We start from the raw sequence: 26,301 nt of genomic DNA on the forward strand, positions 1-26,301 counted from the left end.
ACTTTATTTATCAATTTATATATAATTATAGTATAATTAATATATTATTTTATGCCATGGTGTAGTAAATTTTACACACATTGTAAGTAAAAAAACTGCATATAAAATCATTAAAAAAACTACAAATATACATTTAAAATTATAATAACTAATAATAATTTATATAAACCAATAAATAAAAATAAAATTTTAAAATAAAATTATTATTTTATTTATAAATTTATATATAATATACAATTATGTATTTTAATATAATATAATAAATATATTATTTAATGCTATATTATGCCACAGTACAGTAAATTTTAGGTATCTATATTTCTTCGGTTAGCTTATTAAACCTAATCAATATTGACTATTTGTTGCTTGATATTGTTTTCACTTTTCACTAGAGTTGTGAGAAACAAATCATGCCTGTGCATTGCTAATCAAGTTTACATCATTGATTGCTTTCATTTCTCACTCTAATCATTTAACTAAATTACTTAATAACCCTTTTGAGCTCCTTTCTTAAATCTATTTAAAGCATAAAATAATAATAATAATAATTAAAATTTTATGTATAAAATAAAAATATTTATGACAGTGTAAATTTTATATAACAAAAAAATTAATTAAATCATACTAATTGTATAAAACTTTTTACGTTATTTTTAATTATAAATTACTATATCAATATTGACACCTATTTTTTATAATAATTAATTTACAAATTATATTTAAATCAAGTATTTTAATTAGTTACCATGCAAAAAATTTATCCACACACACAACACGTTAAAATTAAACTTTATACAATAAATAGATTCTATTTGCAAAACCGTATTTTATTATTTTATTTTTTATTTTTTACAATACACGCTTTCTTCATTAAAAGATAATATATTTATACTGTATATTTTTAATTAATTTTTTTAGGTTTAATTTCTTCTTCATTTTAAAATCCGAGTTACTTATAGTCTCAATTTAATTATTTTCAAATATTTTTATGACGAAAATTTATCTTTATCATAAAATCTACATTATTTATTACTCTAAAATTAATTAATTTTCAATATCACACTTATATATTAATTGATTAATTTCCTAGTGTATTATTAAAATTAACCTCTTTTATAAGTTGGATCTTTTATTTTGTTTCTTTGCGGCGCCACAATTTGCAATTTACGATACGACGTCGCCGTTAAACTGAACAAAAAGGCATTCGTCTCCAAAACGGTGCGCTTGAAAGAACCTTTCCTTTCTCTTTCTTCCTTCTCGTAAGTTATCTTCCTGCTACTGTAAAGGTTCCAATTCCTCTTTGCTTCTATATATAAATGTTAATATGTTGAAATAAATCGAGGGCTTAATTTTGATTCACTTGATGTGTATTTGTTTTTGGGTATCGTTGAATCAAGTATATTTAGGCTAGGTGAATAATAATCTTAAGTTTTAATTTTATTGTGGATCAACCTACTACAAGATATTATCTGCAATTTTATTTTATTTAGTTGCGTATACTGTGTGCTAAATTGGAGAAGTTTGTATCGGTATTGCGTTTTATGTACTATTGAACTCAATTTGGGATTAACCTATACGTTGTATTATGGCCATATCGAATCTTATGGTATTTAAAATTGCCTGTTCCCTTGTTTGTGTCTTATTATTGTATGTTTCAAGTTGTGTCCGTGCTTTCTAGGTCAATGGTAAAGAAATGTTCCTTGGTTATGTTTGGCTGCTATAAGTATAACAATTCATACTCAACCTTGTGAGTTTCTTTTGATTGTAATTGCTTTGCTGAGGACTAGAGGCTTGTCTCTCAGGCTTTTAGCTCTTGAGGCCGATTACTATCACGAGGCTCTATTGAACCTGTGAAACATTTGAAAAAACATTTTTGGTTAGTGTGAATAACCCTGGCGTCTAAAGTTAGAGTACTAGATTTATTACCAATGTTAAGATTTTGTGATGCTTGTATGTTTGTTGTAATTGGTGATGTTAAATTTGTCTCTTTAAGAGTCTTTCTATTCTATGCTTGTTTGGTGTAGTTGTGTTGTCTTAGCATTTGTTTTGTTGATGTTGATCAATTCAGTGTAAAAGTGGATTCCCTTGATCATTTAAAGGGTAGCAATACCCTTGATCAAGTGATGGAGAGTGAAGCTATTAACCAGCCTGAACCACAGAAACAGATGTGGTGTGCAAAAAAACAGGCCGCAGTTCATGATGAAATAAGGAGAATGCGCCAACTGCCAGTAAACAGTGCCTATGTTGCTCATCGTCTGAAGGTTCTTAATAACATTCTGCAACTCATGTCAATTCAGGTAGTCCATTCTTTGTTGATAAGCCATAGATTGTTTGGTCATATATCTTTGTATTGCTTTTTAGAGTTTCATAATGATTAATATATTTGCTCCTATCAAGTGATTAATTGTATTATACTTTTGCACTGTTATGTCAGAGAACTGTATCACAGGAGGACGAGTTGGAGTTGCTTTTTGCTGGCCTTTCTTTGTGAAAGAATTGTTGCTGGCGATGGTAAGTTTTGGGGGAATTAATATTTGGTTTGTAACTATTTGCAGTGTGGTTTGTGCATACGAGGTCTACATGCATGTTATTTAAGCATTAGATATTGCTCCTGACTATAATAATTGGAGTTGCTTTTAAAATAACATTAATTTAATTTGGATTTGAAACCAGCTGATCCTGATGTCTTTTGTTTTTCATTCAAATGTTTGAAATATGGTAACCACATTGTGGTGGCGTTGAGCAGTGGATCTGGATCTTTTAGCCCAAGCAAAGGATAAAGAAAAAGGTTTATTTACAGTTTGTATGTATTGGCATTTAGCCATGCAATATGGTCGGAGTCAGTTAAGGCTTTACTAATAACTTGGCTGAGCTTAAGCAACAATCAATGTCTACTCTTCTTTAGCTACTTTTGATATAATAGTAATACAGCACGTTTCAGGTTGCAACCTTGCTGCCTCTTTTCCCGTCATTTCAGTCTTGGTTCATACCATGGAGGAACTTTCTTTCATACTTTGGTCATGGACATCTATTTTGTTTTTGGGCAAACACTAATGGCTCCGAAAATGACCTGGAAAGAAATAGGAAAACAAAATGTGTGAATAAGTTGTCAATGTCTTTAGACTTGTTGAGTTACCGGAGCAACATAACGAAGGGATATAGATAATGGATATTCTGGAGTATCATTCAATAAAGACAACACATCAGATTTTTGGGTACAGACAATGCAATTGTTTTTTCTTATATGGGCACATGGCGAACTCATTTGTTTTATTTTACCTTTGAGAAAAAACAATTATTTTAAGTATAAAGACTTGCCAATAATAACAATCGCCAAGTATTATTTCACTAAATAAAATCGACTTTATCATTCACACAAGGTTATTGTATTCGGTCAAAAATTGTTAGCATTACAAAATTTAACACTACATTCAATGTTGTTATTATTATTATTAATTTTTCTCAAAGCTTTTACAGCCTCTTTTAACTGAAAACTATTTACTTTTGGGTTGCATTAGAGGTGATGAATTGATGGACGATGGAATTTCCGAAACAAACATCACACGCAAGTTACTCATAATACCTGAATTTTTTTTTTCCCTGAAGAATACATAACGTGTAGAAAAAACTTGCTGAAGAGCTAAGAATCATTTCGGTGGCTCGTTGGAAAACAGATTTGTATCTCTAAATGTGTAGAGCAATTTGGTGAACAACATGAATACCATCTCAGTGGGGATGATTAAAAATTCCCACCAACCGTCCTATTTATTTCGAAGAATCTTATGTTAAGAAATTATCGACGCCTCACTATACACTTGAAACTGAACAGGGCATACACAGCAATCAACTCTACTCTTTTTCTCATCTAATCTCATCACTCAATCTTGATAAATTTAATCTGAACAAAGAAGCTTTTTTTTCGGCCAATGAGCAAATAAACTTGACAACTAGTTATTGCTTCAACTGTGTGAATAAGAGGCTGAATGGTCCAAAAAATACTATATGTTTTGCGAAAAAGTGAAGTTATCTTGCAGAATTCCATCCAAAGGCAACGTATTTTTTAACACTATATTATTGAATCAAAATTTATAGAGTCAGATAAATAATAAAAGAGACACAATAAGTAGTAAGTGAAACTTATATTATTTAATGAATTTACATTAGTTTCATTTAATAATAAAAATATATATTATTAGTTAAGTTCTGAGTATCCAGATGACTTAAATATTTAAATAAAAAATTTTATTAGACTCGAATATAATTATATTCTATAATAAATATTTACAATTAAACAAAATACATATATTACTAATATATCAAACCTGATGTGCATAAGAGAGTTGAAAACAAGGAAGAAGATAAGCACAAAGCTTTGCTAGGTAGTCAAAATGATTCCACTAGAAAATAACGTTGGTTACAACAATAATGATTATGAAATAAATCTTCTTTTATTTATTAACAGTTGTTGAATAGTTGCTAATTGTTTTAAATTAACAAATTACCTTTAACTTAATTTAATTATCATTGAATAAAATAAGTTAAGTATAAAGCACAAAGCTTCAAACATACAAAAGGTTTCTCAAGAATTAGCAATATTATTAAAAAAATGTAAAATTATTATTTGAATTTTCAACATAAAAATTATTTTGAAAATATAGTTAAAAATTGAATCTTATTTAACACACTATTAAATGATCAACAATTTTATTTGTTAAAATTATATAATATATAAAAATTACGATAAAAAAATTGTTAATAATATTATTTATTTATTTATTTTATTTTTAAGACACTTGTTAATATTTAAAGTTTAAAAGACGATAAAGTACATAGATTTGATTTGACGCTTTAGCCAACAAATATCTGTTCTCATATACCGACGAATATTAATTTTAGTAGATAAAAATAAATAATATCGAAAGCTCCTCCCTCAACCACATCTTACCTTGGTTATTCCGAAAGAGCCTCGTTGGAATCGAAAAACATTGCCGCCGATATGTCCGCCGTCGTCACTGAAATGGGCCGCCGCCAGACGATAAGCCAAATACTGGTGGACCTCGTCAAGTTCGCCGTGGGCTCCGCCATCGACGGCTCTCGCAAAATCGTCCCTGGTCACTTCCTCTCTCTCTCTCTCTCTCTCTCTCTAATTCAAACCTTTCCTTTCATTTCACTGTCACCACTAACTATTCGTTTAACTGTTTAGAAAGAAATGTTATTATTTTTTGTTTTGTTTCAGAATCAGAAGGTCATTTTGATTGGGATGAATTTTCGGTAAATAATCGCGTTCTTTAATCAAAATTCTTTTCAAAAACTTGAAAAAAATATTTTCTCAAAATAAACTGTAACCTTTACGACTTTATTTTTATAGAATAGTTTTTGCTCTCTTAAAATGGGTACTTTGTATCCTCGTATGTACAGTTTTTACATAAAATTAAGTTAATTTCAGTAAAGGTTTTTCTTTTTAAAAAGTCATTTTGAGTTTATGTACATTTTTTTAATCATTTAGAGTTACTAATGCTGGGCAATATGTTTTATGTTTTTATTTTAAGTTGGTATGCTCATATTTTTTAATGATTAAGCAAATGTCGTGTATTCATATCTTCAAAATTTTGAAAACACGCAGGAGAATGAAAATAAGGGATTTGTTTTGTAATTATTATTAACTAAAAATAAAATGTTAGAGGAAACCCCTGATATTTTATGTGTGCAGAATTGAAGTGCATCTTCATGTTGTAGTTGGTCATTTTGGTAGGGCAAAGTCAGAGCATCTAGTCCTTTGTTTTTATGATGCATGTGGTATTTAGTCTCAAACTAGTTGTCATTCATGTCCTTGATCCTACGTCATAAGATAGCCATTGAATTGTGGTTCTGGTTATCAGTTGTCAACTTCTGGGACTCAACTCAAACACAAACCATTTGTGATTTCTGAAATTACCTCTTCATTATTCTTTGGGTTTAGAAACAAAAATATCTACTGGATCAAATGATGGATTTGAATCTAGTTTTGTAACTTAACCCCTTAGGTCTTTACTATTTTGGGGTGAATTCACTAGTCATTGAGCGCTTGAATTTACTACATAATTGATCATCTTAGTAACCCCTTTAACTTTTACTGGATGAATGTATTGGATGCATTTCATGTTCTCAAAATTGCATTTACTTTTTTTATTATTTAATATTTTCTTTTATAAAATTGTTATGAGTATAATACACTCTTTCTCTTTATTGTGTTTAAAGATTTTACTGCTACATAGACCATACACCATCAATATCAATTAATATACATCTTTTGGGGGGATAAATTTCACTTTTAATATCCTTAACTCCAAGTATGGCCTTTAAATATATATTGCATTTCTAGATTCCATTTAACTGGCATGTGTATAAGCAAGATTTTCACAGCAAAATTCTTACATTGTTTTACATTTCACTTGTTTGAGAATTGAGAAATTTGATTAAATACAGGAAGGAAGCAGGTAGATAAGATGGTGCCAGAAGGATTGATGAATATACCCTTACCAACCCTTTTAAAAACCAAGAAAAACCCTGATTTAAAGGTTGCAAATGACCTTCATTTTGAAACAAAAATGGAGGAAGTGAAGGAAGATGTTAATAACACAAAGCAGCTGTACAAAACATCAGCCAAGCATGTTGAGGAGTCACAGTCACAGCCTCCAAACAAATCAGATGATAGCTTTAAGGAAATTAATCTTCTGCAGAACAATGGAAGAAGAGTGTTCATTCGGTCTCGTCTATAGAATGGAATTTACTTAAATTACACTAGAGATTCTACATATCTATAACATAAGTGTATCATAATATGTGCTTTATTTTTCTTTTCTCCCCTCTCACCATGTTAGATGAGAAGGTGATAACTGCTAGACAGGGTACTGTCACAACTTGAGGTGTAGGGAGTCCCCTAGGTCCTATGGCATGTCCTTGCTAATAGTATTAACGATCTTCTAGTTTTCAATGAATATATTACAATTTACGAGCCCCACTTAACATGTTTTTGTTTATTTCTGTGTAAAACAGAAAAATTTTGGGGCATTGCAATGTTTTCAAAATTGGACAGGTTGGTTTAATTAGATCATGAACTGTTTATGACTTTGTTATGAAACTTTATTCTATTTAATTACTGCAAATTTAACCAGCTGAACTAAATTAAATCATTACTTGAGGTTTTGCCAGTTATATTATTAGAGTTTTGAAAGTGTTGTCAAGTGCATAGGCTTTTTAGTACTACTTATATTACTCCCTCTGGTTTTTTTTAATAAAAAACAGAATAAAATATTATTTTGATCTTTATTATAAAAAACAAATGATAGATTCAAGATATACTAATTGTTAAATTTTTTTTATATTTTTTTATTAGTATTATTAAATATATATATTATTAATTATATCATTTAATATTATAAGTATTTTTAGAATAAAATTTATATTTATGAAAAATATAATGTATTTAATTATTTTTTTTAGTCTTGGTGATTTAGTTTTTTATTTTTTATAAAAAGGATCAGAAGAAATATTTGGTTTGTAGAAAAAATAAAGTTGTTAAACTTTTAGATCAGGAGAAAGGAAAGTTAGCAAAAGAAAGCTACACAAATAATAAGTACTCAGGTTATGTAATATATGTGCAAAAGTAAATATCAAATTTCCATTTTCATTTCCTGGGACATTTTAGAAAACTTTTTAAAAACACGGAAGCCATTACATACGAGTAACGAGAGGATTGGTTGTTCCTTGTAACTATCATTTCCTTTCTTTTCTTGTATGCTTAATTAAATAGCTACACGTTATCTAACATATTTTTTAAGGACATTTTTTTTTATTAGCTGATTTTTTTTTAAATCACGAAATTATTTAGATTTTACCTATAATTTAATGAGTTTCACTCATATTTTTATAATTTTTAATAAATTTTAACTAATAATCAAAAGTATTTGAGAAAGAGTATATTAGAAAGTATGTTGTAAGTAATTCTCATGTTTTAATATGTGCTATCAAAGTTTCATAGCTTTTTATTATGTTGGATTAAGTTTAAGGAGAAAAACATGTCAAGCTTATATAAATTTGTCTATTAAAAGAAAAAATCTAACTTGATCATTACAGGTGAACTATTTGAATTAGCCGAATTTCATACTCTTTTAACATCCAATTCTGGCAAAACAAGGATGAAAATGCTTTAATTTGAACACTTTTATGTTATATGAATTATAAGCGATTAAAGATAATATTGCCGAAAAGGGAGTTTAAATAAAATAAAAAGTATTGGCAATGTTTTGCTTCGGAACACTATGTAGCAAGGCAAGGCAAGTGAATTCAGATACGAAAACACTATGCAAGAAGTTTGCCCTCTGTGCCTCAAACAAGAACTTTTTTTTTTAAACTAAATAGAAAAGATATCTATAAAGCCTATTTTGAATGTGGAATGCACTTAAGAAGGTTAACTGTTGAGTGACAGTCATTCATTGTAAAAACAATAATTAAAATTTTAACTGCCTAATTGTTGTGCATGTACATGTATTTTATAACAATTTTAACTATTGTCAATCAACCACCGTTACTCTGTACTGTACCCTATAGATTGTACCTAACACGTTAGAGGAGACATATCTTATCTTTCTAGCTATATTATGAATATATAATAGTGTTTGTGAGTGCCACATGATTGAGACTCAGTAATTTGAAGTTTAAGTTCCTGTAATTGTAAATTTATGAGGTTATCGACATTAAAAATAGGCTATAAACATGTATATAATTGTAATAGCTTGCAGCTAGAGAGTTCCTGTTGGTGTAATATCAACAAACGGAATTGAATATGCAACGAGTTAAGAAAAAGAGAAAAAAGTCCAATGAAAGCAGAACATCCAAGAAAAACTCTTGATAAAACTTTCTATCTCAATAGAAGTAGCATCAATGTATGTGGATCTTATTCAATAGACTAGCTTTTCTCACCCCAATGTTTACTAATTGTCTCGCGAAGGAGAGGCAATAAGCTATAGTGATTGAAAGTCCATAGAATCTCAACAGTCAGTAACTCATGTCCTGGAATCACTTTGATTTTTTATCTGAAGGTGTGCTACTTTTGTTATTGACCTTATATGGTTCAGCACTATATGCAAATTGCTGATATATAGAGAAGAAAACCATTTCAACACAGACCAAAATGTTTTGGTAGCCTTCCTCAATACGTTCCACAGTTAGCCAGGAATGACGGGATTTGATTATTCCCATTGATGCCAGGAGTTCAAGCCCAATTCCCTGTATAATCAAATAACATAGGTAATTAAACTAATATAACATTTGTTTTAAACCAAAACAATCTTGTACAAGTAACAAAAAACTGCCTTGGAAATGTAGTGTTCATAATCTTGGATAAGTTAACTCATAGTAGCATGCTTTGGTTAAAGACCATAATTGATGACAAATTGAAATTCCAACCCAAAATATGGCATTTCATCTTAATTAAGGGCAAGTTACACTTGCATCTCCTGAGGTTTAATAAAATTTCATCATCTGATCCCCCTGCTTTTTTTAACCTTACACAAACTTGCCTTAATTTATGTAATATAGCACTGTATACCCTTCTCGATTATACCAACTACCCTTGATTTCTTATAGAGTTATATGAATTAGAAGAGAATTTCAGGGGATGTGAATGAAATTTACCCTAAAATAAATGACTTTAAATTGAACTTATCCAGCAATCATGGTTCAAAATGATCAAGGCAAAGCATAGGAAAATACCTGCCAAAAGCAGAAAAAGACTATTCCTTTTATGCATAAAAACTTGGCAAGAGGCTTATGTGGTTCCAGCTCCTTGGCAAACACATGGTAGAAAACAACAAGAGAATACAGTGCCAATGACACTGAAATGTTTAGAATGATTGTGATTGTCCAGCTGACCCAAGTGGGATAAACTTCAAGATACTGTAGAGTTATCATCAAGATGGAGCACACTGGGCGTATAACAACAAATTGCCAAGTCCAATTTTTTAGAAGCTTCAGTGTATGATGGTCCAGACGAGTAGTGTGAGGCTGCAGAATGCAGATGGTGGCCATGAAGAGTTAAGCCTCACATATATATGCAGAAATATTCAGGGAACTAAAAATAATACATTGGTTAATGTAGTTAACATTAATTGATGGATCGAGTGTATCATTTTATGAATTTCTGATGATTTTACACATTATGAAGGACATACAATCTTCTGCATAGTTCACTGCAGAGCTAAGTAATAAATCCTGGAGTTTGTTTCAAAGCAAGAGGGAAAGGCTTATTATGGACAACATGTATAACCTGTAGTTTTAAACTTCTCAAGACCACCAAGAAATACCTCACTAGTTAGTTATTTTTCTTTTTCTTTTTGAAAATAAAAAATAAAAAATAAAACCGGACAGATTACAATGTTTTTACCAAAATAAATATATTCAGTGTTCTTTTTTAAATCCTTTTGTTACTATAGAGCCAACTTATAAAAAGCATGATCTCAGTATTAGTAAGAATGCACTGCATCTCTAGACTAATACAGACTCGTTATTTCTCACAGGGGAATGATAAATGACTTCTCTACTTGATAATACTAATGAATAAGGCAACCCTTTTACATTGTACATGGCCCAAGAGACCATAAATCTACAACTCCAGAAACTTCTTTGTTCATGTGAAGCATGATTCCTGAAATCATAATTGCAAATGACGGAAAACATTTTTAAATAGAATTTTTAAAAAATTGATTACTATCAACCACCTGGAAAAGAGTCATTGGAAAGGAATGGTGAATCTCTCTTCCCTTGATCGAATCTGGCACTATGTTCTTACTCAAGGAAATGTTCAAATAACTGTACATCAAACTCAAGAACTTAGCTATCACCTGTAGGAAAATACTTCGAGTAAGTTGAAAATTGAAACGCATCAAATGACTAAATTGAAATAAATTTAAATTTATTTAGTATGGGAGTACTAGTAAGGTTTCCCAAAATAAAAATTCCAGCCACAAAATCTTACCAGAGCTTCATAACACTCTTTAATTGAATCCAAGAATGTAAAAAATGCCTCACTTCCAAAGAAGTTTATCAAACCAACATAGGAGTCCACAGCATACAATGGAGCCATAAGGATTATAATTACTATGGCCTTTTGCTCCGTTGGTTTCTTCCAGTTTAGAACATGTTGTGCGAGTAGCTTCATAGAGAAGTGCACTGCTATCATGACACATAAAGTTGATCCATACAAAATGATCTGTGCAGGATGCATTTTGATTGTCTCCGGTACTTTGAGCTTGGAGCAATTCTAGATATTGAATCTGCAGAAGGATGACTAAGCTGGTTAAGGGAACTTATTTGAAAATAATAATAGGTCGAAGAGTAGTAACTAGTAACATGCATGACTCCAACACAGTACATAAGCCATTTTAACAAAGGCTTATAAACTGTTAAAACTTTTAAAAGAACGTACAGAATAGTTAGTTTCCATTACGCTAGTTGACAAACAAGCCACTTTTAGGATGTTTGAAGCTAGCATTTCACAGATAATGAGTCAACTGAGTATTTGTTACGTATTAGTTTGTTACTTCCATGAAGATTGATTAATAGTTGTCCACTTGTCCTAAAATTGATTTTGATTAAACTGTGAGTTTGAAGCAAAGTTATTTTGACATACAAAAGAAAAGCAATTAACTCCACTACGAAAGCATCCTTTTTAGCTTCCACTCAAACACCAATTCGACAACCAAACTCCTGTTTACATGCAACGCCCAAGCATTATGAAAAATTGTGTAAATTGATTTTGAATGACCCAATCCCCGTTTGAGTTGTGCAAACTCAACCAAACAAGCTAATATATCTGAATCTCTTTCTTTCTGCTACCTGACTACACAGCATCTTACAGGAAACAGTTTTGCTAGGGTTATATCCATGTGATGTGCAAATTTTAACAGATATAGAACTAATCTTGAGCAAACCAAAACCAGCAAAAACTAGTTGCATCGTGTCACAACCTCTTGATCTTCTATGAACATGAAATTCACACACTTTCCTAATTTTTGCTCTGCAGTATTCTCCTAATATATTCCCCATGATTGATTAAATCCCATCAACCGGTATTCTACACTGCTAAGTTTCTTTTCATGATCAGGTCTTACTCCAACTCTATCAAATTACTCACATAACAATATAAGATGAATCTCTGGCAACCAACTCAAGTGCATTTGGATTGGCATCAAATCCTCTCGAATGTGGATCTATTTCCACCCTACAAGTTATGGCTTTGTTTAATGAGATTTTATGGACTTTCCAAACACGCACTCAAAATCACAAGACAAGGAAACAAAAACTCGATAGAGGTACAAAACTAATTTCTGATCCGGCAACATCCTCAATCTACCCAAAAGGAATAAAAGAAAAATCAGGAATTTTTTTGTTCTCTGGCATCTCAATAAAACTTTTAAGAACACCAACTAGTGCCAAAACTAGTGTGACTAACTATAATATCAAGACATCACAAACACAAAATCTTAGTTTTTCTTTCTGTTCTGCATATACAGCAATCATATATGAAGCATTGAATCTAGATTTATATAGAAATGGCTTATATATCAAAGAAACGAAATGGATAAGTGGCATTTTCAACAATTAGCTTAAACATGATGGTAACATATCACACAGGAATATAGTTGCACTGAATCAAGTAAGAGTGGAGATATTACGAAGGTTAAAAGCTGCTGCTTCGACTTTGCTGTTGTTGTTATGAAGTGTGATGTTGACTAAAGAATATAGCAGCAAAAATAGCTACAACCTCCTTGCTGGCGAACCCACAGACGATCCTGTAATGAGATCAAAGTTGCGCCTTTTTCTCTTACATAGTCTACTATGTACTTTTAACGTCACATGATTACGGTGAAAGTCAAAATTATACTGTCCAATTTTTTAATTTTTAAAGTTTATTTTTTAAAAAATAATCCGAACTTATAAAAAATTACTTATTTTAATATTTAGTGGTAGACTCACCTGTCTACATGCACAACTCAAAATTAAACTCGGATTAAATCTAAATTAATTTGTATGAGAAAAAAAATATTAATTTGTAAAGTTAATTTTTAGTCTTTGACTAATTTTAGTCAAATTCATTTAACACATTAAATGTGATGAAATTAAGTATAAATTAGATAAAAATTTATTTCTATTACTAAATAAAAAAATTATTTCATGAATAAAATAATTGATTTCAGCAATTATATATGTTTTTTTTTTATAATAGTGAGTATTCCGTAAGATTCATTCACGTTTATGCAAAAATCATTTCTCGAACTAATTAAAAATAACTATTTGAAAGAGACAAAAGTCAAATATAATTATTTAAATTTGTAATTTTATTTTTAATCAAATATAATTCTTTAAATTCAAATAAATATTTAATTGTTCTTATATTTATACACTCCCCCCCCCCTCCCCATTTATTTAATTGTTACCCTCCGTTTGGTTGAGTGAATGAAAAGCAAATGGATGAAAAAAAAAAGAAATTAAAATTGAAGGTAAAATTTATTTTTTTTCTTTATTAATTTTCTTTCAACTAAATAAAAAATATACATAATCAATTAATCATCTATACTTTCTTTCTTTTTCCGCATTGATAATAGAAGGAACCACACAGTCACATGAGGGGGCACACAGTGCAGAATCGTGGACCTCGTGATCTCCACAATATTATTTTCTAAGAGATTGCTTCCACACTGAATTAAATGGTGTACAGGTAGGGAGGAGCTACAGTATTTTTAATTGATTTTGTTCATATTTTAATTTTAATTACTTGTAAGTAATTTTATTGGTAGTTTAGTTCTAAATACTAAGTCTTTAAAACAAAATTTTAACAATCCAGATTATTGATTTTATAATTCAAAATTTTAATATATTTCTAAAAACACTAATAAATCAATAAATAATACCTTTTATTAAAAATTATATTATTTAACATTATTCATGTATTAAATCCTATAATTTTTAATAAAAATTATTATACAAAATTTTTTATTATATGCTTTTGGACGTACATTAGGAAAATAGTTTAGAATTTTATACAAAATCCTTGCACCACCGCTAAAGTTCTAAAATCAATAACTACGTCCAAAACTATCAATAGATAATGTTGAAAATTACAAATAGAAAGCATCATCTCTAAGAAATCTCTCACGAGAATTAGAGTGAAACGCATTAATCTCTCAAGACAAACCAGTTAATTTTTAAAAAAAATATGGGAAAGGAGTAATTTAAATACCTACAGAAGGGAAGAAAATACAATTAACCCAAAGAAGAAAAGATGAATTATTTTCTGCCAAAAAAAAAATGACAGAAAACAGTAGTTAAGGTTTACAGGATCATATCACAAGGTTTAATCACCAAGAATTACACATGCAAATATGAGAAAATATGATACTATCTTCTACAATTCTTGTCAAGACTGAAATAGATTAGATTTAGACACAAGTACAAAGTATCAAAATCTGATCCAAAGAAACTTGCTTCAAACATAAGAGATGGTGTGCTTAAGTAGTTAAACAATAGCTAGCAATTCTACCAGTGAAGAAGGCTTTTTCAACGAGGTGAAAAAGTATTATATAAGAATCTGCAAGCCCCGGAACACAACTCCAAAATTAAGTTCTAATTGGTGCTTCCTTCCTCAGTAGAACCCTTTGATCTTGTTATGCACAAATAATTCTGTTAGTGTCTCATTGTATTTGCACCAATCTGAATCATGTAGTCCTCTGATGGTCACATAACAGTATTATGTATGAATCTACTCATTGAAAATTATATAATCATATAGATTTCATTACTTCTCCTAGGACTAGTCCCCATTGAGTCCAATGGGTGCCACCCTGCATTCAGAAAATACAATTAAGATCACAAATCGGAGGCTAAGAACAAATCACATCATGATACAAATGAAAATACCTGGCAAAATACAGCAAATGGCTCTCTAAGAGGTCCATCACATGAAAGCTCACTAGTACTCCCATCAATGAAGGTTCCATCAGCAAAGATCACCTGAGATTGATATGAAAGAGTTATTAATATTTGTTAAGAAAGCAGATTAACAGACATCCTAAAAGGTCTAAAAAATTATCAATTTGTGAGTAGACTACGGAGAAAAATCTGAGCAGACCTCTGATGCATATCCGGGAGTGGTACCCGCAACTGGTTTGGTATATGACCCTACTGGAGAGCTTCTCTGAACAGCCTCACAGAAAGCAAGGAGACGCTCACGACTTCCAAGCTGTACGGCCTATTGGCATTGAGAGACTGGTTGGTGTCTACATCAATAGCAGTTTTTCTACCAGCAACACATTTTTGCTAGTAGTGCAGATAACATATTTCATTTAGAAAGAAAACAGGGATGATTTAGTAGAAAACCTGAACCGTATCACAACGAGGGACACGAGGGAGTGGCTGCACTTTATAGCCTTTAGAAGCCAAAACTTCAGCAATCAGGAAAGAACCCTTACATAGAATACAAAATGTCTCACTACAAGATATAAGCAAGAAAAACACAATCTCTCATATTAAAATGAATAATGTAGTACCTTGATTGCTTCCCCAACCATTTGAGGTGAAAGAAATAATCCTTGGAAAAAGGCACGCATGATATCGCCAGGGGTTGAACCACAATCCAGACCAAGTCCAGGTGCAGAAAGACGGGCTGCAGCTGCTTCAACCCATTTTTTTCTCCCAGCAACGTATCCACCACATGGTGCAATTGTTCCACCGGGATTCTTGATCAAACTGCCTGCAATCAAATCTGCACCCTGCACACCAATGTTTGTAATACTACACACCCTTGGAATAAAGCAACAGAAGGTGTGTCACATTATCACTTACCACCATTGGAGGTTCAACACTTTCAACAAATTCACCATAGCAATTGTCCACCATGACTGAGCAGCTGGGATTTTGCATCTGTACACATATTTGAGGGCATGTCATGAAGCGAAAATACAATGGGTAAAAAGGTTAAAGAAGAATACCATACACTAATCAACTACACCATCTCAACCATATACTCATTTAGAACCTTACTTTGATTATTTTTATCGCCCTTCCTATGTCATTAACACTCAAACTCTGACGCCATGAATAACCACATGACCGCTGTATAAGTGCACATTTCGTTCTTGGTTTGACAGCACTTGTCAGTGCATTCCAGTCAAGTCCACCATCTTCAGCAAGCTGGTGGAATAATAGTAGCAGAGAAGAGTTAGAAAGCAGATTAATGAATTACAGCCAGAAAAAAATAGTAATATTAAGTAGCATACTGGAACTTCACGGTACTTCACCCCAAAATCTTGGAGGGAACCCAGTCCACCGGAGTCCCTTTTCCCTATTACTTCCTCTAGCGTGTCATAAGGTGCACCAGCCACTGCCAAAAGCTGACAGCTATATTAGTCTAAACACTGTTCCAGTCACAAATTCAACAGAAAATATTCTATAACCATAGAATGTAAAGGTAAACTGCTAGCAACTAATGAAAAGCACAGAATGTCAAAAACAATGTGTTACCTCATCCCCTGGCCTTAGGAGGGCAAATAAAGCACATGTGATGGCATGAGTACCTGAGAAGAACTGTTGACAGATGAGAATATTACAAATTTCTATATTGTCAACTTTGGTAAGAACTAAGAAGTAGAAAAAGGTGACCTTGAGCACAAGGCTACCACTTAGTAGGGTCTAGGATCTCCAAGTTACAAGGCAATAACCTTAACATTGCACCATGGCTCAATTTCTGTAAGAACTAAGTACTGTATTAAAAAGAAAGCATGGAAAACTAAGAACCTGTGAACGAACAATAGCTGACTCAGCCCCAACAATTTCTGCAAAAGCCTGGTCAAGAGCTTCACGTCCCCCAGCTTCATCGTGGCCATAACCAGTGCAACCACCAAAGTGCTGATAGCAAATTAACAATATACATATTAGCAACCAATTAAAATCCCAAAACACAGAAAATAACTATTCATGCTAAAATTATAATGAAAAAGTTTGCCTGATCTATTAACTACCAATGGTTACAAACAGAATGGTAACTACATCCAAACAAAGCCATTAGTGCCAAATGCCACACATGTGAACTCCTAATATGACTGCATGTCAAACTTCATACCTGAAAATTTTACAAGTATCCTAAAGTTAGCTACTATAGTGGAAAAATTGGTAAAAATGAGAATGTTAAGGTGGATGAGTAGTCAAATAAGAAAGAACAGGTTAAGAAAATGATAGTATACGTGTAAAAATTGGAGTAACACTTATAGTAGAAAAGATGATTGAAAATGTCTAAAGTAGTTTAGTCATGTGCAGAGAAGAACTTCAAAGGCACCAATGAAGAAAGTGGATTGTATTACTTTTAGTCCAATAAAAAGGTTCTAGGAAATCCAAAAGAACCTTAGATGAAATTATTAAAAGAGACATTTTGATCAATTAGATCTATGAAAATTTAGTATTTGACCAAACTCAATAGCATCGCGTGACCCATATAGTCAGCCTCACCTAGTGGGATAATGCTTGGTTCTTATTATCCTAAAGTTAGCTATTGGATGTACATCAGTGATGTACACACATACCTTTGCTCATGTTTCAATAAGCAGATTCAGGTTCTTTTTAGTCAAACATCTCTACCAACACCAATTAAAACAATGAACATTCATGAGCCTTAAATCCATAGGCATAATATCAAATGATCATTAAGCCAAGAATATCATGGTACATTTGCAAACAGGTTATCCATATCAAAGGGCATGCTTACATGAGATCCAACTCGAGCATTCTGGAAAGCTTTAAGAACACGGGTGGTGTTGCATGCAACCAAATTATCCACAGCTCTGAACTCTGAATGCAAGGCATCCACCGCTTTTACAACCTGCACTGCAAGAAACAGTTTTTATTCATCTCTTACATTTCCTCAACACATAAGTTAAGCCCCAAAACCAAATAAAAAATAAAAAAAGGCATTCAACCAAGAAAGACCCTAATTTGATGTTCTCTTTCCTCCAAACGTTTTCGTAAGTACAACCAATCACACAAATTCCCATATTTCATTGTAACAGTAAACAAAAAGAAACGAAAGTATCTTCTTCCCTTGCTTATAAAAAGGAAAAAAAAATGTTTTACAATTTCTAACGCTTACCCAACAATGCAGGGGGGGGGGGTTGTTGTTCAAAAAGGTCATTTTCTTTATTAACAAATTTCAATGCTTAGAAGTAACTAAACGGTTCTGGGTTTAACAAAGGTAATTTTTTCCCAGTTTATATTTTACAATTTCTAAGCAACCCAGTGATGCAATGACAAAACACGGTTATGGGTCAAAAAAAGTTTAAATTCTTTTACACTGTTTGAATGCTTTAGAAATAATGAGAAAACGAAGTTGGGGGTATCCCAAAACAGAGTAAGGGAAGTACCTCTGGCACGAAGGGGTTGGCAATGGAATGTGGAACGAAGAGGCGAGTGGTAGCCATAATTGGAGTTGGATAAGTAGATATGCCACAGGTTGAAGTTATCGCCCACATTCTTCCTCCTTCCTTATCTTCGTTACCACTTTCACTCTTTCAGTAACTGAGATCAAACCATTTTGACCTTTGTATGTAATTTTTATTTTTAATTTAATTAGAATATATTTTTAGAATGATGTGTTGGGAAGTTATTTTGTTTAGAAGTTTATAATTTTTTATTAATAAGTTAATTGAGTTGTTTAATAAAAAAAGTTTAACTTTCGAAATAAAATTTTAATAGTTTTATTTTTAAATATTTTGTATTCATATAAAATAACTTTTTTTAATTATTTAACATATTTTGATTACTACTGTAACTAATTTTATCATATAACTCTAATTAAATTAATTAATTATAAATTATAAATTTTAATTAATCTTGTTACACTAATATTATATTTAGAGAAAATTATATTTATTTTCTTTAAAAGATACACATATTACATTAATTTTCTTTTTATTTTAAAATTATATAATTTCTTTTTCTAAAAAAATTAAAAAGAATTATAACTTATTTTATTTTAATTTTTTGATAATGTTAAATGATTATTTGATATTTTTATTAAAATAATATTTTAATAAATTTTACAATTTTTTTAATATTTTAAGAGATTCACGGGGCTCAATGTATTATTTATGAAATATTAAGCATTTTTTATTATTATAAAAGTTTTAAAGCTCTGATTTTACATTGAATTATAAAAATAAAAGTAAAAACATTTTCACCTTTAACAAAAAATTATAAGATATAAATGACGTACAGCCTTAACAAACTTAAGAAATTCAAAATAAAGGATAATTTTTTTTTGAAAATTAAAGCATACAAAAAAATTAGCCTATTAATAAAAAAATATTTTTAATAATGCTTTAACAAAAAAATTAAAATAAATTAAATTGTGATGCATTTTAAATATTTAGGAAAACGGTTATATAATTTTAAAATTCAAGGAAGCGTTATGCAATATGTGTATCTTTTAAGAAAAGAAAGTGTAATTTATTCTTACATTAAAATTAATTGATTTTTGAAAATAATGTTAGTAATATTCTATTTTAAATATTTTGTTTGGTATTTTTTCTGTAACTATTGTGTGAATTGAATGCAAATTTCAAGAAATAAAGTGAAATTCTTTTAAAAATTAGAACATACAACAAATAAAAATTAGACTATGGTAAAATATAATATATTTTTTTCTAATAATGATTTAAGATTAAATTTAAAATAGATTAAATTGTGATGCATTTTAAATTTTTAAATGAAATGGTTATATAATTTTAAAATACAATAGAAGGTTCTGCAATATGTGCATCTTTTAAGAAAAGAAAGTGTAATTTATTCTTATATTAAAATATAATAATTTTTAAAAATAATATTAATAATATTCTCTTTTAAATATTTTGTTTAATATGTTTTTTGCAATTATTTTGTGAATTGTATGGAAGTCCTGAGAAATAACACGGAGTCAAGATATTTTATGGAATTTAAGAATCTCTTTTAATGCATTGAAATATTATAAAATTATAAAAAAAAATTAAAAACATATATGAACATGATTTAATTTATAAATAAAATTTTATTATTTAAAAATATATCTACATAGCTATTTGAAATTTTTAAACTTTTCAAATAATAAAAATATATTTTAATGATAATTTATAAATATTTTTTTATATTTAATATTAATTGAAAAACTTATGAAAAGTAAAAATTCCATTTATTTTGACGAGTAATCAGATAGTGTGTGTAATAACAATCAGAATTATAAATTTCAAGTAAATATAGTAAAAAAAATTAGAATTATTAGTGTGTACAAACTCTTAATTCTAAATTTATAAAATTTGATTTTAATTTATTTAAATAATAGAGTCTACCTTTAAGTTTAAGCTTATTAATTTAACTAAATAAATAAGCTTATTTATACCCGTAAATATTTATATATTAATATACGGAAACAAATAAATGTGATTTGTATTTTATGTATACTCCAAAAATTCATTTAATAAATGACAATAAATATAATATTAATTTAAAATGATCTTATCGCTTTTCTTTAATATTATTTTTAATATTGAAAAAATTAAGGAATTTTTTATTTCTTTTGTTATGGCACTGTTTCCTAGTATATAAGAGTAACGGGCTGAGATTTTTTTCTAGCACAATTTATTAGGCATACTAAATGAAAACAGTGTTTGAGAAAAGAGCAACCAGGCCCAAAATTCCTAAAACAAAAATTGGAGGAGAAGTGAAAGAATCAAGAGCAGGGATGGAGAAAGGAGTAAAAACTATGAAACGAGGTTAGTATGATTTTCATTGAAAACAATTTTCTTCCTTCAAGTGTTTGATATTTTCATATGGTGTCAAGTGAAGGTTGAATGTTAGACATGCAAACCCTTTTTTTTCTTTGACAAACACCATTATAATTGAAATACATTTTCTTTTACTTAGACTTTATTGATTATTGAAATTTACATTGATGGATTAGTTTTTTAAAAACTTCTCTTTATTTGGTCGAATTTAGGTGAAAAAAATCAATTTTTCATTTAATTTTTTTTAATTTAAATAATTTTATTCTTTAATTGTCAATCTTTAATTAACTAAATCATTGATTGTTAATTATTTTAGATTTTAAATTAGTTTGTAATTTTTCTTTGAAATGCTTTGTTTTGACTTGCGATGCAATTTTATGACTTTAATCTTTTGTTAGATATAACTGTATCGAAATTTAGGTTTTTTTTCGTGTTTGCGTGTGCGTGCTTATGTAATTGGGAGATAGTGCTTGCAAGTAGGTCAACACTTGAGTTCAACAAAATCCATGTTAATTTAGATATTTATTTAAATTGAATGATGTTTTAAAAATTAAATTCGATAAAATAGGTTAAATTATTGACCAAAATTCGGCAAGATGTCCTGTTTGGATAAACCTAATCATTCAAAAACTTAATCCTGTTTGAATTTATAAAAAACTGATAAATTTAGTAAAAACTAGTGGTTTGCTAGACAAAATAGATTCTCCAAAAACTTTTATACCCTTTTAAAAATGTGTATCCATAGTCAAAATTGTTATCTAGTAGTCTTGATCAATGGTCAAAGTAGTCATATTTGTCGAGAGAATTGCTATTGCTTAGTGCTTATATATGTGGTTACCACTAGTTTATCTTCTTTAAAGTGGTCATTCTTTTTTTTCCTTACTTATATTTACACACTAAACTATGGTCATTTAGCAATGGAAGAGTATAGTTTATAGGTCTATTCAAGTTTTTGGAGCTTGATCTAGAATCAGAAAAAATAATTATGGAAAAAGTTTATGGTTTATCAAAGTTGGATTATGTGTTCATATGTTGTATGATGATTGAGATATAAGAAAAATGATTAGTTGACATTTGATCAAAAAAACATTCAAATAACAAATTTAGTAGGAACAGGGGAAATTGGTGTTTCATGACTAATGTTATATAAAGGTGTAAGAAGAGAAGTGTTGAACAAAAGAGAGAAAAAAAGAATGAGTTTCAATTTGAAAAAACTTTAATAGAAGTTCTTATACAAGAAAAAAATAGTATAAAAATAAATAAAATTTTTCTTAGAAGTTAAAATGAACTAATGTTTCTCTAATTTTTAGAAGTTATCTCACTTAACTTCTTTAAAATTTAAAGAAATAAATTATTTCTATCTTATGAGAGAAATTTAATTTAATATTTATACTAATTTTTTTTCTCTTATAAAAAGGTTTTTAAAAATTTATCCAAACTTGACCTAACCTAATAAATGGATAATATTTTGGAATCCAATTAATAATATTAGATATCAAGAAAGATGCTTTAAATAAGTTGAAAAAAAGGAATGATATAAAAGAAAAAAAGATTCTCTCTCTCTCTCCCTCTCTCTCTCTCTCTCTCTATATATATATATATATATATATAGTACGTTGTAGAATCTATAGGTAGGATCCATTAAGCTGAATCCAACATATGAAAATTGCATAGGCTTTGATAGCTAAAAGTCCTAGACTTAGGTCTTCCAAGCCAGTAGTTGAGAGAAAAGTCATCTAGTATTGCTTTGGCAAGCTCAATTAATTTGAGCTTAATAGGCCCAAAGCAAGTTATCAATGTATTAGTATGTATGAGATAAAAGATGACAAATGGATGATATATATAAAGGCACTTTAGTGCTCTAATTAGCACTACGCCAAAAAAGCATATTAGAAAATAGTTTGTGTTGTATTAGAAAGCAATTTAAATTACTTTAACAAACGTTGGTTTGTAAGATGAATTGTTTTACAAGTACTCTTAGACATGACTTACTTTTATCATATCTTAAACCATCATTCAACTTTCAGATCACAACGCTGATCACCACATAAACTTTGATATAATCACAAATGTGAACTTGAATATCACTTTTACACCACTTCTCACACAATACATTCTCTCTTTATGTCATACCAACACCACAACCATCATCATTATCATTTCTCATAAACTCAACATTGTTGTCACCATTATGATCAAAATTACCATCAGTTGCTCATCACCATGTTTGAAACAAAACCATAGCCACCACTAAGGCTTCATTATGCCAAATGTTAGCTACTATGATGTCATGTGCTTTATACTTTTGATTGTGAGTTGAATAGTGCTTCATCCTTGTATGTTTTTCTAAGTTAAAAACTATTATGACACATTTTTTTTTTTGGTTTTATGAAAGCAGTTATTATATAATCATTCTTTACAAGTAAATATGAAGAGCAATTGTATTTATTATAATTATTCTCTAAAGTCACTTTGTCAAAAGATTATAGTCAAATTTATTTTGTCAATAATTCTTGACTTAAAAATCATTTTCATGATGGAATGAGCAGGTGCATCAAAACGAAGGAAGCAAATTATGATAGGAGACAATGGTGAGATAAATTTTGATGAAGAAGAGTTGAAAAATATCCAAGGTTTTAAGAGAGGCCCTAACTACATTGAGGTTCTTTGTGGCACTACAAATAAAGCCTATGGAGATTATGTTGGAAAGCTAAGAATTGACAGCAAAGGTGAATTTTTTGTCACTTGTGAGTGCTGTCCCGAGTGTATCACAGGCAAGTTTTTCACTTTGATCTCTCAAATTTGAAATAAAGTATATACCTTTGTCATAATGTTTTTTATATCATGAAATTATTAATGATAAGATATCTTCATATCTAAATACAACAACAAAGTATTTTGCTTTTATCTTTAGCCTTTCACTAGTGCATGTTTAGTAACAAGTTAAAACGTTAGTAGCGTTAACCACTAACGCACATTTAAGGTATCTAAACTCAAAAACAAACACACTCTAATGCTTTTTTTTCATAACCTTTCACTTTTGTGAGTACATATGCACCTCCATTTTTAAAAAATGAGAAATATATTTGTTATGAATGTTATAATTTGTTATTTACAATAGGTAAAATTATGAATCTGAATCTACTTTAGTTTGCACAGAAATTAAACAATCTAATTCTATTTTTTCGTAAGTGAGCATAGGTCTCCTAATGCTATTTTTGCTTAAACGAGCATAGGTCTCCTTAAGCTAAAATTAAAATTCTTTTCAAGTGGGAGGCTAGGTTTTGTGGGTAGGGGTGTGTACGGGGAGACTACTAAGATTGAGGGAGGGTAGTTGAAATTATGGGAGAGAAGGAAGAAGATCTAATAGGAAAGAAGGGATTGAAAGGGAGGGGGCTGAGATTTGAGAATGAGAGGGTACATGAAGGTGAAAGGACGGGGAGGAGTGAGGGTAAAGGAGAGCATATCATTCATTCACTTATCTATTAATAACTGATATGCTTGATATGTTTTTGTGAGAAAATATTTCTGTATTTAAATTATAATATAAAATTTCAAAATTAATTAACTTATAAGATATGATATAATTTTCTTGATTTAGATTTATATATATCAATTTGTATTATCAAATTGTTAATTTATTGCAAAGCTAGCTGAATTAACTAGTAATTGAATATTGCCATTTAAAGTTTTTTATTTGATTTATGTAAGTAACCATAATTAAATTCTGATATTTTATCTTAGGGTTGTGGGTTTGCCTGAAGCTTTTTTTTTTTGTAGTTGGAGAAAAATAAGGAAATATAATGTGCTTGCCTATGACATTGGTTTATTCTTTTCCTCACGTTTTTCTTATCTACAGTAAAAATAAATATTATTATTATTATAATTGACACAAAAGGAAATTTAATCTTGTCACGCTCTCATTCAATATATTAAAAAAGAGAGACAATCTTGACAATTTATATAAAATTAAATAATTAAACGAGTTCTTCCTACACCTTTTTTTATAAGCTTCAATTAATTGCATGAATTATGTATCATTACAATTACAAATATCTGTATGAACCCATGAGAAAGAGATAGGAAATTATTTGTTGTTGTTGTTGTTATTATTATTATCAGATGCATTATGTGTTGTTATATTATACTATTTTATTAGATTAGATGATAATAAAATATATTTATTATAATTAGAGAATGTCACTCTGGAAGAATTTGAGAAACATGCTCAAAGAGATGGGAGTGGAAAATGGAAAAGCAACATTTGGGTTCATTATAAAGAAGACGACAAAGTTCCCCTTTGGAAGACACCATTGCTGAAATATTACACACATCAAGCAAATGTGGCTAACTGGAGAGACGCAGCATACAGAAAACGAAACTTTCACAGGGATGAGTTCATGCGTTGTTCAAGTTGCAACAAAAAGCGCAGGTTTCGTCTTAAGAGTAGGCAAGAAATTAAGGAGTATCATGTTGCTTTGACTAACCAAGCATGGACTTGTTTTGATTGGCCTTATCAAAAGTAAGTTTCTCTCAAGTCACCCTTTGATCATGATTTATATTATTATTTAAAATGTTAGTTTAATTTTTATCTTTTGTGGTTGTTGAACATTCATTAATTATTGCTTTAATTGATCTGTTATTATAATGCTTGAATAATGATATAAATTTTATACATATAATAATTAACTAGAGATATATTCTTTTTGAAAACTAGAGAAAAGAAAAGGAAGTAGTTCAATACTTGTCTTTGTTATACATGTTTGCTTAACACTAAGTTATGTAAATTAGCTTATATTTAAACTAGAATACTAAAAGATGTCATATATTATAGTTGTGAAATTAGTATATCCAATGTCTATGTTAATGAATGTGAGAATTTTGAAATTTCAGAATAACCTGTGATGTTGACGAAGAACGACCAAGTCTTAGGACAGGTAGGGGATGTCCTCGTGCATCATTTTGCCAAGGTTGCTCGTTTTGTTATTGCAAAGGTTGCATCAAGTGTCGCTTTGAGGATTGCGGTTGCCAAGAATGTAGAGACTTCATGCTATTTGCAGAACCTTAGGTAGTACATCCTTGGTATTTCCTGATTGACTCATTACACCTACTGGGAAACATAAAATATGATGTTGCCAAGAAACTTTGGACATGTTTTATTACTATCGTAGTCTTTCATTGATCTAAGAAAGACTTGTTCCCTTTGAATAATGTGTACTGTATAATATACTTAATCTATATATAGATTACTTTTTTATAGTTTTTTTTTTTTCACATGCATTCTACATAAACACACATGATTAAGATGTGATTGAATGCTAAATATGGACGAATATTCTATCAACAGTTTGAACCATATTTTTTTATCACTTCGTAACATATTAATCCCTTCAGTTAGACCTACCAGTTAGTATATGTACATTGCTTTTAAAATATAGTTGATATTTGCCTTAATTGAAAT

The 26,301-nt window shown here is 29.7% G+C and overlaps 4 protein-coding genes across 7 annotated transcripts; 2 read left to right on the top strand and 2 right to left on the bottom strand.

The window, feature by feature from the left end:
• Window positions 1–1,152: 1,152 nt before the first annotated feature.
• On the top strand, window positions 1,153–3,219 carry LOC113865771. The gene is made up of 3 exons (XM_027500512.1): window positions 1,153–1,259; window positions 2,069–2,297; window positions 2,435–3,219. Exons 2-3 carry the CDS (start codon window positions 2,124–2,126, stop codon window positions 2,489–2,491), a joined length of 231 nt encoding a protein of 76 aa, XP_027356313.1. The 5' UTR covers window positions 1,153–1,259; window positions 2,069–2,123; the 3' UTR covers window positions 2,492–3,219.
• Window positions 3,220–4,902: 1,683 nt separating this feature from the next.
• LOC113865557 lies at window positions 4,903–7,140 on the top strand. Its single transcript, XM_027500204.1, has 2 exons — window positions 4,903–5,111; window positions 6,466–7,140. The coding sequence occupies exons 1-2, from the start codon at window positions 4,997–4,999 to the stop codon at window positions 6,756–6,758; spliced, it is 408 nt and encodes a 135-aa protein (XP_027356005.1). The 5' UTR covers window positions 4,903–4,996; the 3' UTR covers window positions 6,759–7,140.
• Window positions 7,141–8,692: 1,552 nt separating this feature from the next.
• LOC113865529 (transmembrane protein 184 homolog DDB_G0279555-like) lies at window positions 8,693–12,855 on the bottom strand. Of its 2 annotated transcripts, XM_027500143.1 has the most exons (5): window positions 12,714–12,855; window positions 11,015–11,312; window positions 10,758–10,880; window positions 9,754–10,044; window positions 8,693–9,267 (listed from the first exon to the last, which is right to left on the bottom strand). In XM_027500143.1, exons 2-5 carry the CDS (start codon window positions 11,261–11,263, stop codon window positions 9,058–9,060), a joined length of 873 nt encoding a protein of 290 aa, XP_027355944.1. In that variant the 5' UTR covers window positions 11,264–11,312; window positions 12,714–12,855; the 3' UTR covers window positions 8,693–9,057. The 2 variants fall into 2 exon arrangements, with proteins under 2 accessions (XP_027355944.1, XP_027355945.1); XM_027500144.1 differs by lacking the exon at window positions 12,714–12,855 and having other exon boundaries at window positions 8,810–9,267; window positions 11,015–12,692.
• Window positions 12,856–14,449: 1,594 nt separating this feature from the next.
• Window positions 14,450–18,575, bottom strand: LOC113865340 (uncharacterized protein YnbB-like). 3 transcript variants are annotated; one of them, XM_027499817.1, is made up of 12 exons: window positions 18,447–18,575; window positions 17,795–17,908; window positions 16,831–16,941; window positions 16,558–16,620; window positions 16,335–16,427; window positions 16,078–16,227; window positions 15,880–15,957; window positions 15,585–15,806; window positions 15,415–15,501; window positions 15,167–15,286; window positions 14,956–15,048; window positions 14,450–14,879 (listed from the first exon to the last, which is right to left on the bottom strand). In XM_027499817.1, the coding sequence occupies exons 1-12, from the start codon at window positions 18,552–18,554 to the stop codon at window positions 14,820–14,822; spliced, it is 1,299 nt and encodes a 432-aa protein (XP_027355618.1). In that variant the 5' UTR covers window positions 18,555–18,575; the 3' UTR covers window positions 14,450–14,819. The 3 variants fall into 3 exon arrangements, 2 of the variants coding, with proteins under 2 accessions (XP_027355618.1, XP_027355617.1); XM_027499816.1 differs by having other exon boundaries at window positions 16,314–16,427; XR_003504982.1 differs by lacking the exon at window positions 14,450–14,879 and having other exon boundaries at window positions 15,167–15,303; window positions 16,314–16,427.
• Window positions 18,576–26,301: the final 7,726 nt, after the last annotated feature.

Source organism: Abrus precatorius, unplaced genomic scaffold (genome assembly GCF_003935025.1).
Source record: "Abrus precatorius isolate BTA unplaced genomic scaffold, Abrus_2018 Scaffold4, whole genome shotgun sequence".
Classification (NCBI taxonomy): Eukaryota; Viridiplantae; Streptophyta; class Magnoliopsida; order Fabales; family Fabaceae; genus Abrus; species Abrus precatorius.